The sequence below is a fragment of the Marmota monax genome, unplaced genomic scaffold (assembly GCF_021218885.2).
Source record: "Marmota monax isolate L192 unplaced genomic scaffold, Marmota_monax_Labrador192_F-V1.1 WCK01_AAM20220418_F8-fsc00051, whole genome shotgun sequence".
In the NCBI taxonomy this organism is placed as follows: Eukaryota; Metazoa; Chordata; class Mammalia; order Rodentia; family Sciuridae; genus Marmota; species Marmota monax.
In genome coordinates, this window is record NW_026695202.1 from 4,610,320 (window position 1) to 4,627,810 (window position 17,491).

General features: G+C 38.3%; 1 protein-coding gene across 3 annotated transcripts in view; it reads left to right on the plus strand.

Annotated features, from left to right (window-relative positions):
- Positions 1-1,107: 1,107 nt before the first annotated feature.
- Positions 1,108-17,491, plus strand: part of Polr3b (RNA polymerase III subunit B) — a 129,698-nt gene continuing 113,314 nt past the window's right edge. The window contains exons 1-6 of one of the 3 annotated variants that reach the window (XM_046429545.2): positions 1,108-1,349; positions 6,896-6,928; positions 11,262-11,318; positions 11,406-11,470; positions 14,072-14,147; positions 16,946-17,046. In XM_046429545.2, coding sequence (XP_046285501.1) covers positions 1,278-1,349; positions 6,896-6,928; positions 11,262-11,318; positions 11,406-11,470; positions 14,072-14,147; positions 16,946-17,046 — 404 coding nt within the window. In that variant the 5' untranslated portion in view covers positions 1,108-1,277. Of the gene's footprint in view, positions 1,350-1,539; positions 1,610-1,629; positions 1,770-6,895; positions 6,929-11,261; positions 11,319-11,405; positions 11,471-14,071; positions 14,148-16,945; positions 17,047-17,491 lie in introns of those variants that run through there. The other 2 variants (XM_046429548.1, XM_046429547.2) reach the window with 2 other exon arrangements.

Below are 17,491 nucleotides of genomic sequence, written 5' to 3' on the forward strand. Positions count from 1 at the left end.
GGGGTGCTTTCTGGTAATTCACAAGAATCATATACAAATGTATCTTGTCTCTAAGAAAATTGAAGAACTTTGAGGGCAAGACTGACTCTTCATTTATTTTTCTTCACTTATTTTCAGATGTCCATCAACACAGTACTTTCACAAGCATTGAAATTTAAGTAGCTAATTCAGAAATAAGACTAACTTAGTGCAAGGCTTATATATTCACAAATTTTTATAACATCGTGGTCAGACATTCATGAAACTTCCTATTTTCACCATTAAAAATGGTGTATAGTTCAGCAGATTAAGCACATTCACATTGTTGAGCAACATCAACACCATCTAGAACTTTTACCCCTTCCCAGATTGCAACTATCCATTAAGCAATTATTGGTATCTTTTGTTTTTTTCTAATGGGAATTTTTCCTATTGATTTATATTAGTTTATTTTAGGGGAGACAAACTTTTTTAAAATACTCTATTTGTGGTGATTTTTTTTATACAATATTTTGGAAAATTTTTAATTTTTCATGGAATCATAAAATCATATTTAAGGATCCTTTTCATCAAATCCCGTATGATTTGTTGCCATCCTTGAAGTTCTTTGCCAACTCAACGTTAGGAATACATAAGCTTAGTTTCTTCTAGACCTGTTTTTTTTAACACTGAGATATTTAATTCATATAGGACATATTAAAAGTACACTCAGAAGTATTTTTCTCCCAAATGGCTCTGCTGTTCCAATGTCATTTCGTGGATTCCCGCTACTGATTTAAATGTCATCTTTTTATACTACTCCCTCCATGTGCTAGTAATTTACTCCCAGATCATAGGTCTAGTACCTTGGGAACTTACTACTGTCCTGTTATACCTTAAAGCCCAAAGGCATCATTACTAATTTAACCGACTCTATTACTAGCCTTTGGGAAGTTTCTCATCCTTCCATAATGCAGTTTTGGGCTTAGTGAAGTAAATTCTCTGCTTCAGTGATTCAGGTTGCGCAAATTACCAGTTCACATTTTTGTTGGTCTCCATTAAGCCCGGGTTGAGGATTATTAAGGTAAAACTTCCGACCTACACCAGAGGGCGCAGGTTCCAGGCTCGGCCTCGGTCACATCCGGTTTCCTCCCCAAGTTCAGTCGAGAATAGGCGGAACCTTTCTGACGTGCCTCGGTTGAACATACGCGGTGGGGACAGTTTAGGCCACCGAGTACCGCTGTTAAGGCGTGCTGCAGTTTGGGGCGGTGCAGGCGTGCGTGAAGGTTTTGTCTGTTTCTTCCTTTGTCGTGACCGACATGGACGTGCTAGCGGAGGAATTTGGAAACCTGACCCCGGAGCAGCTGGCAGCGCCAATCCCGACTGTAGAGGTAAGTGACGGAGTGTGGCGAGCGGAAGGGGCCGGGAGACATCTGAGGAGGCGTTTCCCGGAGAGCCGTGGTTTCGGACGGAATAGCGGCTTCTGCGCATGCTCAGAGGTTCTGCGCATGTTCAGAGGTCCGCGCGTGCGAGCCTTTTTCCCGATCCGGCGTCCGCGTGCGGGTGAAGGGACTGAATCGGGAGCTGTTTGCAGCATCCGGGCCTGAGAAGCAGCGCGTTTGGTCCTCTGGATCGAGCTCTTACAGTATATGTGTGCATCGGAAAGGATTGGCCCTCGCACTCACCCTGGGGGACCAGTTACATCTTCACGGGTTTACAGAGAAGTGCACTGAGGTCCAGGGGCGTTTAGGCCATTTTCATGAAGCCCCTCAGCTGCTGTAGTGGTAAAACCAAGTCGTGTCAATCCCAGGGTAGTCATCATTCCTTTTAACCTAGAGTTAAAGTTTGGGCTGCAAGGCACTTTGCAAACGCCCTGAATATTTACCCAAAATGTTTCTTATTTTCTGAGGGAAAAGCCCTATAACTTAATCAGGATTTCAGAGTTAAGGATAACTTTCATACAGCGAGCTGCCCAATGAGGTGCACCTGTTGCCATTTTTATTCCATTCCATTTTCTGTAATGGCTCTTATTGTAACGGGTTCACCTTGATGTTTTGACTATATTCCTTGTGGCTTTGAAAATTACGTGGTTTCTTTTCTTTTTCCCAATCTTCTTTTCCCTAAACTTCTCCCTGGTTTTCTTTTTCCTAAACTACTTCTTCCTGATCTCTCCTCCCTAATCTCATTTTCTCTGAATCACTTCTATAAAAGTTCCATATTCTTGCAGATGGACAGAATCACAGCCTTTGGGACCGGAGTCCTCTGTGTTTTTCCTTTGCTAGCAAAACAATAAACCTTTTTCCTTTTTCACAAAGCTGCGTCCTTGTTATTGGGTTGGCATCAGGGACAAGGATGGAGCTTTCAGCAACATTATCATAGCCTTTTTGACCTTCAAAATCTTCATTGGCTTGGAATGGGAAAGTAGATAGTCCAGGAAGAGATTCCAGGTAGCGGGAACAGGGTGCTTGAAACCCCACAGCAAGACCATCAGATATTTCTGAGGAACTGAAATAAATCTGGTGGTTCTTGAGTGAATAAAAAGAGGGGAATAAGAAATGAAGGATATGTAAGGGTTCTAATTATGAAATATATTGTTAGACATCTGAAGGAACTTGGACTCTCTCCCTGGGAGCTATAGAGCATTTAAAGGGTTTAAACAGGAAAGCAACATGATCAGTGATTCTGTTGCATTTGGAGCTGGGGGTATGAGTGTGAGGTGGGGTGGGAGCTCAGCAAGCACTGAATTCTAAGAACCTCTTTATAATTATTTGAAGCTTAATAAAGTTGATTAATGATCATTACATCAGATTGAATCTGAGTGCCTGCAGCACACTGTTATCTGTCATTAGGCAATACTGGATTTTAACTTTGAAGGTTTAATATCAAGAGCTAGCAATTACTGATCCCCTACAATGTGTCAGTCTCTGTTTAGCCATAATACGTATTATATTATTTAATCCTTTTAAATGCTGTTTTTACTTGTTTTACTAGTGTTCTACAGTAGTTAGATAAATAGTCCAGTGTTAAAAGGCTGGTAACTGGCTGATGTAGAATTTGGTCTTGGTCAGCCTGACTCCAGAGTCTTCATAGTTCACTGCTAACTAGACTGAAGAAAGAAGCCTGGTAAATTTGTATTTCTTGACTGAACTTGCAAACTACCAGTACCACAATTCCAGTTTTCTGATTTAGGAATAATAACTCTGTTTCCTGCATCCAATCCATATTACATCTTAAGAGTTCTGTTTTCTAAATATATACAAATCAGAAATCTCATTCCTGTGACTGTCCCAGAAGACATTAGATTTCCTTGCTGTCTGCTGCCATGGGTATCCCATCCATCCATCCTTCGTTCCTTCCTTTCTTTTTTTCAGAGTAACAGAAAAAAACAGTTTATTGATGGGATAAGAAGGGGAAAGGGGACACTCTTGAGGGAGAGAATGGGTCCTCTCAGGAGAAGAACCTCCTATTGTTTCTTAACACTAGTGGTTTCTTGTTTTTCTTCCTATCAGACTTTTCCTTATCTTAGTCTCTGCTGTGCCCTCAGTTCTTAATGTTCTTATTGAGTGAATGAATATATGAATAACTTTTTATTGCCTTTGACTAATTAGAAGTATTTGGCTAGAATGGCATTTTTAAGTGACACTTTACTGATTTTTTAAAAAAAATATTTTTATTTATTTATTTTTAGTTGCAGATGGACAACATGCTTTATTTTGTTTGTTTATTTTATGTGGTGCTAAGGATTGAACCCAGTGCCTCATGTGTGCTAAGCAAGCACTCTGCCAGTGAGCTACAGCCCCAGCTCCACTTCATTGATTTTATACTGCTGAATATTATCTTTGCATTTAATATAATTTGGGGCATACTGAGTTTCAGTGGCCTCTGAATCCGTAAGATGTCTGTGTCCAGTCAGTAGAGCGCACAGGTCAATACCTATCACCAAAGCACTGATATTCACTCATATTGTTCATTTATTCATTCAGTATTTATTGAGGGTCTTTTCCATGCCAGGCACAATGCTTAACAAGGTAGGTAGATAAGGCCACTGCCCTTGGAAGAATTTACATTTGGAGCTGGGGGAAGGAGTGTAAGGTGGGGTGGGGAAGCTAAGCCAACGTGTGAGATCTTGCATGCCCAGCCCTACTTGAGAAGGAGGAAGGATTCTCCAGGGGTCGGACTCTGACCAAACACCTTGACAAACACCACACGTGCAGGGTAGGCAGAGGAAAGCATAGGAAGAGTCCCAGTAGGGAGGAAAGAGGTCAGAGAAGGAGGTGTCGAAGAAGGCTGTGGTCAGTATGGCTGTGGTCAGTATGGCTGTGGAGGGTCTGAAGGGAGTGAGTGCCCTTGGAGTTGGTATCTCTGTCAGCCTCTTTGCAGGCAGCTGAGTCATAATCTGGCAGCCCTGGGATACAGGAGTGGGAAGAGAGGGAGAGTAGCTTGGCATAGACTGTTCAGGAAGCGGTAGTTGAAGGGAAGAAAGTAAGGGAGAGGCTGCTGGGCCAAGGGAGGTTTTGTTTTTAAATGGAAATATGTAATAGTGCCATGGTTTTAAAGAACACATCAATAAAAAATATAGGCTGAGTATCCAGGAGTGGGAGGAACAGAAATGGGATGAGGTTTCCTATCTTCTGGAGGAGATTGGAAGACTATAGTTGTGGCAGATCATCAGCCTCTGACCAATGATTTGGCTTTGGGATGTGAGGAAGTAGGTATGAGATTGGGTGGGGGGTGGGGTGGGGGAGGAATTTGAGATGTGGGAATAGGAACATGAGGGACTGGATTAATTTGTAGGATTGCTATAACAGAGTCCCACAAAAGCATAGCTTGAGCAACTGAAATTTAATTTCTCACAGTTCTGGAGACCTGAAGTCATAGCAGAGTTGATTCCTTTTGTAGTCTGGGTGGAGAATCTGTTCCATGCCTCTCACCTAGCCTCCGGTAGTTTGCTGGCAATCTTTGGATCCCTGGCTTATAGAAGCTTTGTCCTGATCTCTGCCTTCATCTTCACATGATACTGTCCTTAGGCATGTCTCCTTTGTGGAGATCAGCCAAGTTGAATTAGGTCTCACCCTAATGACCTCATCTGAACTATTACATCTGTAACAACCGAATTTCTAAATAAAACTCACATTCTGAGGTACTGGGGGTTAGAATTCAACATAAGGATTTTGGGAGGGCACGATTCATCTTTTGTTAGTTGTGAGTCTCCTCCTTGTTCTTTTTAATATTCACATATAATTTATTATAAATTAAGTCTTCAATTACATTAGTTTTGATAATTACTCAAATAACTATTGTCCAATACATGCTATAGAACAGTTCCATTAACCTATGATCCTTTTCTATTCTTCCCCCGACCCCATCAACTTTTGAGTTCTTTCATTATAGATTGGTTTGGCTGACTCCTTTTTTTCTTCTTTTCTTTGGTACCAGAAATTGAACCCAGGGGCATTTAACCACTGAACCACATCCCCAAACCTTTTTATTTTTTATTTTGAAATACAGTCTTGCCAGGTTGTGTAGGGCTTCACTAAGTTGCAGGGGCTGACTTTGAACTTGTGGTCCTCAGAATGATTACAGACGTGTAACAATACGCTCGGCCTGGCTGACTCCTTTCTTAAAAATGTTTCTACCGTCTTCAGTTTGTCTGCGTCCCCTGCTGGCCACTCCTCAGTCTCTGTGGTTGGGTCCACTTAACTCTTCTCATCTGTAGATGCTGGAGTGTTCTTGTTCTCACTTTGTGGAGCTCCTCTTCATTTCCACTCTTACGGTTTTAATTACCACCTGTTTGCTAATCTATCCTTAACTTACAGACTACTCTGCTCCCAAATTCAGACCTTGTGTTGCCTACTCCATGTTTCACTGGAATGTGTGATGCATATCTCAAACCAAATTTTCCCCCAACCAAACTCCCATTGCCTCTCCACAACTAAGCCTGCTGCTCTTGCAAGGTTCCCTGTATCCTTGTCTCCATCAGTAGCTCTAGTCTGGTGGCCCTGTCCCTCCATCTGCTCAGGCCAGAAAACGAGGTATTGATTTTGACTCCATTTTATCCAGTCCTGTTGGCTGTAACTGAAAGTTTGTCTCCAAACTAACAATTATTACTCACTACCTGTTGTTACCAGGTTGGATTGTGGCAATCAGACACCAAGTGATCTTCTTGCTTTTAATCTTGCTTATTCTTAAACTGGTAGCAGGAGTGATCAGTTAAGGTGAGCCAGATCATCACTCTTCTGCTCAGAGCCTTCCAGTGCGTCTCAGGTCACCAGAGTGAAAGCCAGGTTTTGCTCTGAGGTTCTATATGATCCTTCCTCAGGAATTGTGTAGTGTGACCTTAGACTCAACTGTAACCATATGTCGACATTTCCATTAACAAATAAGAAGCCATATGTGAAAAGAGACTATCATGGTAAGCAATAGTCCAGTGCCCCAAAACTCAAGAAGCGTGGCGGTTAGAATCATTTACTAGAGAAGCAAATGCCATGTGTGCCACCCTTCCGCATCCCTGAGGTGTGCTCTAACCTGGCACCAGTGCAGAGAGAATGGGAGGAAGAAAGGAAGACTCCCTTTGAGGCCTGAGACCAACTCCCCCACCAGATTCTAAAACTTACTATTCCTTTCTCAAACGAGCCAACCTCATTTACTAAGGAAGTATCATGAGAATAAAGTGTGAAAAATACTTGGAATCTTGAGTCATCAGGAAGAGATTAAATGGTAGTATGTTTAGGACATCTATGATATATATTTATGTGTATATACATACATTTGAATGCATGTATGTGTATACACACACACTATTTCCATAAAAGGGGTTATAATTTTAAAATCTTTGTTTTGCTTTGTTTTGCTCACTGTGATAAAGTTTTTATAATTTCATATGAAAGTATTATGGTGCTGGCATAGAGATCTGATATTCTTTTTGTTTGGTTCACAGGAAAAATGGAGGCTGCTTCCAGCATTTTTAAAGGTAATTGTTTAACATTTAATAATTGGTTATATTTCACATGATAAAAGTTAAAAAGCACCTTTTTTAAGATTGAATTTTTATTGCCAACTATCATGTTTTTACTTTGTATAATTGTGTGCTTTGCTAGATTTTGCCAATAGAGGGAATTATAACTTTTTTTTTTTTTTTTTTAGTGGTAGTCCTGGGAATTGAACCCAGGGGTGCTTTACCCCTGAGCTAATCCTTTTTGTTTTTAGAGACAAGGTCTTGCTACATTTTCCAGGCTGGACTCAAACTTGCGGTACTCTTGCCTCTCCCAAGTCTCTGGGATTATAGGCATGTGCTACTCCACCCATCTGGCTAATAGGAGGAATTTTAAGATAAAATCACTCCCCTTATGGTGCTGGTTGGGCGGGGGTGGGTGTGGGTTTGAGGGGTGGTAATCTAATTTTACAGAGAAGAAACAGTATATTTAGAAGCATGGCACATGCATAATTAGAAATAAAATACTGTTGGTAAGAGGGATGTCACAGGTGGTCAGAGATGGCCACCCAGATATAAACTGGATTTTAAGCATAAAGAGTTGAACTAAGCTGAAAACGATGCAGAAAGTATGGCTTACTCACAGTGCTTAAGAGGAGTCTCCACAGCATCTGTGAGAAACAGAGACTAGTCTGTTTGGCTGGAATGAATGGGTAGATAGTCAGAAGAGCTGTTGAGTTTAATATAATATGGTGTAGGGCTTCAGTTTGAGAGGGCTTATGTTTAGTAGTAGGTATCTTAGTGAGAGACCACTTGTTACCCACGAGGGTGGCTATAATCAAAAGTCAAGACAATATGGGGAAATTAGAATCTTTATGTGCTATAGGGAGAATGCACGATGTTGCAGCTGCAGCATTTTTGATAAACAGCCCAGCAGTTTCTTGAATGGTTAAACCAATTTACCTTATAATCTAGAATTCTGCTCCTGGGTATCTAGCCAAGAAAAATGCAAACAAAAGTCCACCCAAAAACTTTTACATAAATGCCAGCATTATTTATAAGAGCCAAAAAGGAGAAAAACTACAAAGGAACATCAACCAATGATAAGATTTCTTAAATGTGCTGTAGTCATTCAATGGGGTATTACATGGCAATTAAGAAAGATCAAGTACTGATACATACTACATCCTGAAGGAATCTTGGAAGCATTATTTTAAGTGAAAGAGTGGAGACTTAAAAATAAGCAGTTTTGTTCAGTTAAGTCAGTATCACAGGCCGAAGGGAGAGGCTGGAGAAGTTGTCAGGGCCTGAAATCTGATCAAACTTAAAAGCCATGGTAAGAATTTGGCTTTTAAAAGTCATAAGAAGCTAATGAAGAGTTTTTAATAGAGGAGTGACCAGGCATGAAATAAAATGGTAATGAGTCAAGGGAAGGTTGTTTTTTGTTTTAGTTTGTTTTTAAGGAACGTATATAAGCAAAGAAGAGGAGTGGTATTTATGATTCAAAAGAGGAAAAGAACTGATGGCATATAGTCCAAGAAAAGGTGGAGAACTCACTAGAGATGTAATATTGTGGTTATTGTATTTCTTCATTTAAGTTGGGGTTCTCCAGTAAGGAGGTGCCTCATAAAAATAAAAATAGACCTACCATGTGATCAATTATCCCATTGTGAGTGTCTATCCAAAGGAAATGAAATTAGCATATCAAAGAGATACCTGCATGCCTGTGTTTGTTGCAGCACTATTTACAGTAGCCAAGATGTGGATCAACCTAGGTGTCTATCACTGGATGAATGGATTAGGAAAATGTGGTATATGTACACAGTGCAACATTATTCCGCTGCAAAAAGAATGAAATTCTATTGTTTATGGCAAAAAGCTTGGAACTCAAGGACATTATTTTAAGTTAAATAAGCCATACAAAGAAGAACAAATGCCATATGTTCTCTCTCAAATACCATATGTTCTTTCTTATAAACTAAAGAGTTATTTCAAGGTAGAAAAGAGTAGAATAGTAATTCCTAGAGGCTAGAAGAGTGGTGGGCAATGGAGATGGAGGTTGGATAATGGGTACCAAAACACAGAGAGGAGAAATGAGTTCTGGTGTTCCCCAGTGTAGTTGAATGACTGTAAAACAAGTCTGCTGTATTTTAAGAACTAGAGGAAGGCCCAAGGCCTCGCACACAAGGTAATGATAAGGACTAGCTTTCCCTCTCCTTATCATTACCTTGTGTGCACATGTTGTATACATTGTGTGCACATGTTGAGATATCACACTGTAACCTGTAAGCATGTAGAATTGTGTTAATTAAAAAGAAAAAAAATTAGAAAACAGAAAAAGTAAAGCTAGGTTTCTCTACTCAGACCACCTTGGAATGTATTTGTTCATAAACAGAAATTTAAAGATTTTAATATGTAACTAAATATTAATACAAAGAATACAAAACTTGTAAGTTTTCCAGAAGGTGCTGTTTTTGGCTGATAGCATCAGCACTCAGAAGTCTTGTTTGCCTAGAGTGACAGTGATAAAGAGGGGCAGGTGTAAATACCTGTACTTATATGTTTCGCACAAGTACCAAATGGAGTGTGCTTGACTTGAGATCATTTTTCTTTTTGGTGAGGATACCAATCACCTTTTGGGTTTTGGTTGACTTTCAGCTCACCATGAGCCAGAAATGTGAGCTGGTTTCCATAACAGAACTATAATATTCAGCATGAGAGAGTAAACCAGTCAGATTGTTGAGCATGCTGCCAGGGAGCAGCATTCAGGTGCCCATGCTAGGAGGAGTGTTGGCAATCTGGAGTATGGGCAGAACAGGCCACTGCAGCTGGAGGTTCTGAAAGGCATGCATGTGAGAGGTAGTTGAAGGGCCTGGTCTACTTAGAGGTGAGACCCTAAGAGAGAGGTGAGGAACGAACAGACGATCCTTTCTAGAGAGGACATGGAAATTGAGGGGCATGATCATCTCTTTAAGAGACAGTTAAGTCCAAGGGGTAGAAATAAGGAAGAAAGACCTCATATCATTATAAAGTTGAGGGTTTTTTTCTCTGAAATCAGGACTATTTCAAAATGGAATGGTTGCTTTGTTAACTAATGAGCACCCTAATAAAGGAATTACAATTAAAACAGGTTCTCTAGTTGTGTCTATTAAGAATATTCTAGAATTGTTGAATGATATGTTTGAAGATTAATGTAAAAAATGAATATGCGTAGCCCTTTTAAACGCTGAGATTTTAGAGTCTTATGTGTTTATTTTGTCTTGTCCACAGCAGTACATAAGCTGTCATTATACAGTTGATGCTGACTGACTTCTGAGACAAAATGGACTGCTGACTTGTGTCTGATCTTAGGTTCCCTAGGTTTCACCCCCGCTTTTGATTTTAAATGCAATTATTTTCATCTTTCTTAATATTGTGATCCTCCCTTATTCTTCTGTAAGATGGTATGAATGATTAGGGATTTATGAAAATGGGATCTATTTTTCATGATCCCTGATCAAAAGTCAGAATTACAACAAATTAAAAGATCTAATGGACTTTAAGTTGGAATGTTAGAATAGGACAGTACCCCATGCTATAAAATCCACATATTCCAGCTGAGCTGAGCAGAGGAGGTGGGCTTTATAGGCAGAAAAGGTCTGGAGAAGGCAGAAAGAGGTAGCAAAAATTGGATTGGCCTTTTCAAAGTTACTTCCTTGTAGAATTAAAACAGAGGGGATTTCCCTGTCATTCTGGTTCAGTTAAACTAATCTCCTTGTGACTAATTGCTGTCAATCGCCTATTTGGGGGAAACTGGCCCCTTTCAATGTTAGTTTGATTACATGGCCCTTAGCACGAGTGACTCCATTTTGGTTTGATCTGGTCAACTGGGACCTAATACAGGAGGCTAGTACAACAAAGAAAATAGATGTTGAGGCTTGAAGAAATGATGCTCAATTGCTATGTTCTCTGCCCCTCCTTGGATTTATTAGCTTTAGGGAAGTCAGTGGGTGTATTTAAATACTCATATCTTGAATTCCAAAAGTCAGTTTGCTTCTTTTTTTAATATTTATTTTTAGTTTTAGCAGGACACAATATTTTATTTTGATGTGGTTTTGAGGATCGAACCCAGTGCCTCATACATGTTTGGAGAACTCTACCACTGAGCTATAACCCCAGCCCTCAGATTGCTTCTTAAGGAGGAAAATTTGAGAGTGTACTAAGATGGTAGAGAAAAGTAATGACACATTAATGAAAAGTTTTGCTTCATCAAATTCATGGATATTTTCTTTGCTTTGGTTTTGAGAAAAATTTGATCATCGTATTTGGTTAGAGTGAATTATATAATCTGTTATTTTGTTAATGACCTACTTTGTATTTTCTGTCTGTTTAGGTGAAAGGCCTTGTGAAACAGCACATAGACTCATTTAACTATTTCATTAATGTAGAGGTAAGCATCAGATCTTAGACACAGACATCAGCTAAAATTTAGTTGGAAGCCAGAGCCCAGTTCCTAATGATGCGCTTTCCACTGCAGATAAAGAAGATAATGAAAGCTAATGAAAAAGTTACGAGCGATGCTGACCCCATGTGGTACTTAAAGTAAGGAACCAACTATGAGTATGCTATTTTGATTTGTTGAACATTTTTTAAAGTGAATGTAGTTGCTGTCAAAACTTTTTTTGTGTGTGTGTGTGGTGCTGGGGATTGAACCCAGGGTCTTGTGCATGCGAGGCAAGCACTTTACCAACTGAGCTATATCCCCAGCCCATGTTGTCAAAACTTTTATAAAATTATTATTTTTTAAAAATATTTATTCTTTTAGTTTTAGTTGGACACAAAACCTTTGTTTTATTTATTTATTTTTATGTGACGCTGAGGATCGAACCCTGGGGCTTCACACATGGTAGGCTAGCACTCTAGCCCTGAGCCACAACCCCAGCCCCATAAAATTATTTTTCAGTCCCTTTAATAAGGTAATTATAAACTGCTCAAGTTTAATTTTGTTTAATGTATTAGCTCTCTTTTTTAATACCTTTATTTGTTTATTTTTATGTGGTGCCAAGGATCAACCCAGTACCTCACATGTGCGAGACAAGCACTATACCGCTGAGCCACAACCCCAGCCCCTGAAGTTTAATTTTTAGTTGGCAAACTAATTAAACAAGTAGAGTTATGATTGAGAAGTTACTAAAACTGTTTACATTTTAACTATTTTATACAAACTTTTATTTTAGTAATAATTTTATAATGATAAATAATTTTAAATAAATTTTAATAATTTATAATGAATTTTTAATAATTTAAAATAAGTTTTAAATAAATTTTTAGTAACGTTATAATAGAAAACTTGCAAAAATAGTGTGGAGTTCCCATGTATTCTTTACCCGGCTTCCATTAATACATCTTACATAACCATAGTGCAATTAATTAAAAAAAAATTTTTTTTGGTAGTTGTAGATGGACAGAATGCCTTTATTTTATTTATTTTTATGGGGTGGTAAGATCGAACCCAGTGCCTAACACGTGCTAGGCAGGTGCTCTACCATTGAGCTACAGACCCAGCCCCCATGGTGTAGTTATTAAAACCAGAAAGTTAGCATACATTCAGTGCTGCCAAATAGTCTGTGTGCCTTATTTGATTTTTTTCTCACCAATGTCCTATTTCCAGGCAGGAATCAATCTGGAGCCCCTTGTTACACTTAGTTGTCTTGTCTCTTCAGTCTGCAATAGTCTTGGTGTGTTTTGACCTTGACGCTTTTGAACAGTCTGGTCAGTGTTTGCAGAAAGTCCTTTAACTTGATTTTGTTTGATACTTGCTCATGATTAGATCAGTTATGCATATATATATATATATTTTTTTTTTGCAATGTCACAGAAGCAATGTTTGTACCATTTTCACCAATTCATATCTGGATACAGATGTCAATATATTTTATTACTGATTTTAACTTTGTTCACTTGGTTAAGTGGTATCTTCCCAGTTTGTCTACTATAAAGTTACTGCTTTTCTTTTTGTAATAAGTATCTTATGGGAAGATCCTTTGAAACAATGCAGATATCTTATTTCTCATCAGACTTTCACTAATTTTAGTATATATTGATGGTTTGTAAGACTAACCATAACAGTTATTATTGTAGTGTAATGGTGAATGTGAATCTCTGTTTCCATCATTCCATCTGTTTTCCCTTTCCTCATTTATCTTCCTGTGTAGTAACTGTTATAAATTTGGACTCATGGATATTTGTTTTATTCCCTTGGTCTAATCCAGTACTCTCATGCTATTGCTCACTCTGACTCAGCTTTGGCCATAGCACATCCTTCAAGGTGACTTCTTGCCCCGTTGTCTCTGATACCAATCCAACACTACAGACTAACTTTCTCTCTTTCCTTATTTGTAACTCTGTCTCAGTAAGAAATATCTCATTATGTACAATTTTTTGATTTTTTTAAAATCATAGACTATACATAAAGTAACTTACAATTATTAACTCATACCTCTGTGAGATAGGCTCCATTTTGCAGGTTGTCTTTTTTGTCTTGAGGTTTAAAGTGGCCAGTCAGAATGCTGTTCTTTAGATTCTTTTCTTTCCCACCTTTCAGTATAGTTATGCTCTTTGATGATACAATTAGATTTGTATTCTATTTTGGGTTCCCCTACATCCAGGTTGATTTTACTTATGCTTTTTGGGGGGAAGTTGTGTGAATGAGCCATTGTTATGATGATGAGTTAGCCTCTACAAAATGTGTCTTCAAAAAATTGGTGCTTCCCTTCCATTTCCCAGACACTCCCTGTAGGTCTCCTTGCTTTATCCTTCCCATGTTTCTTTTTTGCATCAATGAGCATATATTTTCCCCTCTTATGTCCTCCTTATTTGAATGATAGCGTATCATAGATACCCTTTTTGTACTTTTGCTTTTTTCATTGTGTATCATTCTTATGGAGCTATATTTTCAGTATTTGTATAAAGAGATTTACAGTTTTTTAAAAGATACTTTGATAGTATTTTCTTTCATTTGTAAAACTACATGTACTATCACTTCAAAAAAATGTTCAATTATAATTTTTAATTTGTTACCCTTTGCAAAGTAATGATTTGTCAAAGCAGAATTCTTATATTTGGGAGAAAAATAGCTTCTTTTTTTAAAAAAATGTGTTTTTTGAAGAAATAAAATATATAATGGAATAATCTGCTTTTCAGATATCTTAATATCTATGTTGGGCTTCCTGATGTTGAAGAAAGCTTCAATGTAACTAGACCAGTGTCTCCCCATGAGGTAATTATAAACATTATTTTAATTGGACTTGTTTGCTTTGACTCAAAGAATCTGCTGTCTTAAAAGCTTACTTTAAAACATGCTTAAAAAAAACCCAAAGATCAAAAACCAACACTTCTGAGACAGAGATAACCAAATTAAATAAACACTTGTGTACAGGTTGAAAGTTCCTAATCTGGAAACCCAGAATTCAAAACTGAGCATTCCAGTGTTCACCTGATAAACTTTATGCAGATATTTCAGAATATGAAAAAAATCTGAAATTTCTAATTTTTTGGATCCCATGTAATTTTGGATAAGTGACATTCAGCCTGTACTATACTGTGTTAGGAAATAATTCTGTACTATTTATTTTGTCATTCTGTCCTGATTAGCATGCACTGTTGTATAACTGCCGTATTTGTATCCAGTTTCAGAGCTTTTTGGTAATCTTCATACCATTGCTCAGCCACTGTACCTCACGTACTATGCTCTTCATTGCAGGGGTCTCTCACCTGACACACCTTTGAGGGTCAGCCAGGCATTGTGAATAGACTAAGAACTAGGAGCTTGTAGTCTCATAGGAGAGATGGATGAGAAGAAAGCTGAAATATAGTGGCTTTAATAGGGCTATAGACAAATGCTTATAGAAAGGCAGGCCCTTTTATTGGCTTTTAATATTTTCTTGATTTCAGATTCCTCCATTTAGGGTCTATAATTAGGAAATGATTTAGGAAAGAATATGAATTTTGTAGGTTCATGTTGTAGTCAAGTGAAAACTAAAATAGCAATCAGGAAATATAGTATAGGGATCTTTATTGAAGAACAAATAAGGTGTTCAGTATGATGGTTATTGTCTAGGTAGTATGATCAAGTAACCATTCTGTATTGGTGAATTTTGTTCTTATTTATACACCAAGTATTTGTTGAACGTTTCTTCTGTGTCTAAATATTGAAAAAAGAAGTGAGATACATACTCTGTGGAGAGATTAAAATAATGAAGCACATGAAGCAGATACCAGGGTTGCAATTTGAATGCTTGGAAGGGCCAGGTCTGTGAGGTAAGGTAGATTTCACTTGATTTGTGGTGAGGTGAAAAAGGGGTGTGGCCAGGACTGTAGGGTAAGGAGAGTATGTGTCCCAGTTTGACTTCTCCCTCCTCCCATTTCCCCTTTGCTAGATCTTTCCAGTTTTTAAAGAATAAGGCAGCCAATTGGCAATCTAAAAAAATTATTTTCCAAACTCTGTTACTGAGTTCAGAGAAGGGAGAAGACAATTTGAAGTTTAAGAAGGCTAAGGCTTTATTTGTTACTATAATTGGTTTTTCTGGTGTTGAAGAAAATATATAGATATTATTGTAATTAGAGATGAAAGGCAAAGATTTCTTGGATGGATTTTAGCTCTTGCAGAGCTGGGGACAGTGTGAGCAGGTTGGGGGCCTATGCAGCTGCTGCAGGCTCCATCAGAATAGCTCCACTCCTGTGGTCAGAGCAGACAAGGGGATGCAGACCTCAGGGCCCGTGGAGCGGGGACCTAGTTAGTTTTTTTTTTTTAATCATATCTGTGGAATTTCATTTCTGTTGAAGGGGTGGATCTGTTAAAACTCATTAAATGCTTGCCTATTATGTACATTACATTAATTTTATTAATAAAAATAATATTTATATATACAAGGCATCATGCTAAAAATTTTTTTTTTACACTCAGGAAATTAAAATGATCATTCTCATCCCCGTTTTTTATTTGAGGAGACTGAGATGTAGAAACAGAAGTGGTGGAGCCAGGATTTGAAACTAGGCAGTAGAGCCCACACTCTTGGCACCATGCCATACTGCCATTAGTCTGTCCTGAAATAGGAGGCTTGACCTAGTTAATATAAGTATATAAATAATTTTAATATTTCAAAATGACACTGTTCTAAAGACTAGATGTTTAAATATAACTATTTTTTGTTCAATAGAAGCCAGAGAGAGGATTTAGCACCATGAGTTATATGGTTGATATTCAGAAAAATTCTCTTTTTTGAAACTACAACCATCAACCTAATAGAAAAGTCATCAGAAAATTTGGATGTGGTTTCCTTATGTCTGATAATGGCTCAGGCAAGGCATCATTTAACTTGTCACTGCCATGTCAAACTGCATAGGGCAGAAGTATCTAAAATCCCACAGATGGTTCCAGAATTGTTAGAATGATTCAGTGAGTGATTTGTGCATAACATATCACTTGGTAAGGAGTTTAGTGTATTTGGAGAATATTTAAATATGGTTTTAATTTGTGTTTGTGTGTTTACATACTATAGGCACTGTTATGTTGGTTGTAAACTGTCTTGAACAGTACACCCAGGCACACTGATTACTTTCCATGGATTTACTTTGTAAGGAACATCATTGTTTTAAAGATACAGGGGAGACTGGTGATGGCTCCAGATGAGTGAGAAGAAAATCAACATCAGATTTATTGTTTCATCTCTGAGCTGGCAGAACCAGGGATACTGTTGCAATGTCTGTATCAACGCGTGATGTCAGGACAGGGACTATGGCTTAGAGCAACAGCTCTTGTGTGGCATATGTGAGAACTTGGGTTTAATCTCTAGCACCACAAAACAAAACAGAAAAACATACATGATTTCATCTACCTCGTAGGGAAGGCATGTTGAGAACTCTCAATTCCCTAAGGCAGCACACTGAACAGCTCAGTGGAAGGAAGATCAAATTTCAGTGTGGGGCACACTGCCACTAGATTTTGAATTCTGAAGAGGTCAGAATCTGTTCTTTTCCAGAAAGGAGGAGTAATAATTCTCTGATTCTATTTTTCAGTGCCGCTTGAGGGACATGACATATTCTGCCCCCATTACAGTGGATATTGAATACACCCGAGGCAGCCAGAGGATCATCCGCAATGCCTTACCCATTGGCAGGTAAGAAATGAAGCCCATCCTGCAGCCACACTGCCTCAATTCCAGACTTATGATGTGACCTTGAATAAATTCTAAAGTTTTTGTTTATTTATTTATTTTGTTTGTTTCTTTTCCTTCATTTCCTCGTCTGAAATATGTAGGAAATGATACTTATTTCATGGGGTTGTTTTTTGGATTTGATGAGCCAGCACTTGTAAGGCATGTACAGAAATGCCTAGCTTAGAATTGTGGTTGTTATTAATCGTGCAACTTTTTCTGTAAAGTTGGGGAAAATGCTTCCCTTTCCTCCTTTGACCCCAACTGTCAGGGAACATTAGCTAAGATAGCATTTCACTGAACCCTTCCTGGGCTGATCATCTTGGTGGATCCTATGTATATTTTAATTATGAGTTTTTTTGGAAATTTAACTTTCTACCACGTGGAAGTATTTAAAGGAGAAGTCACT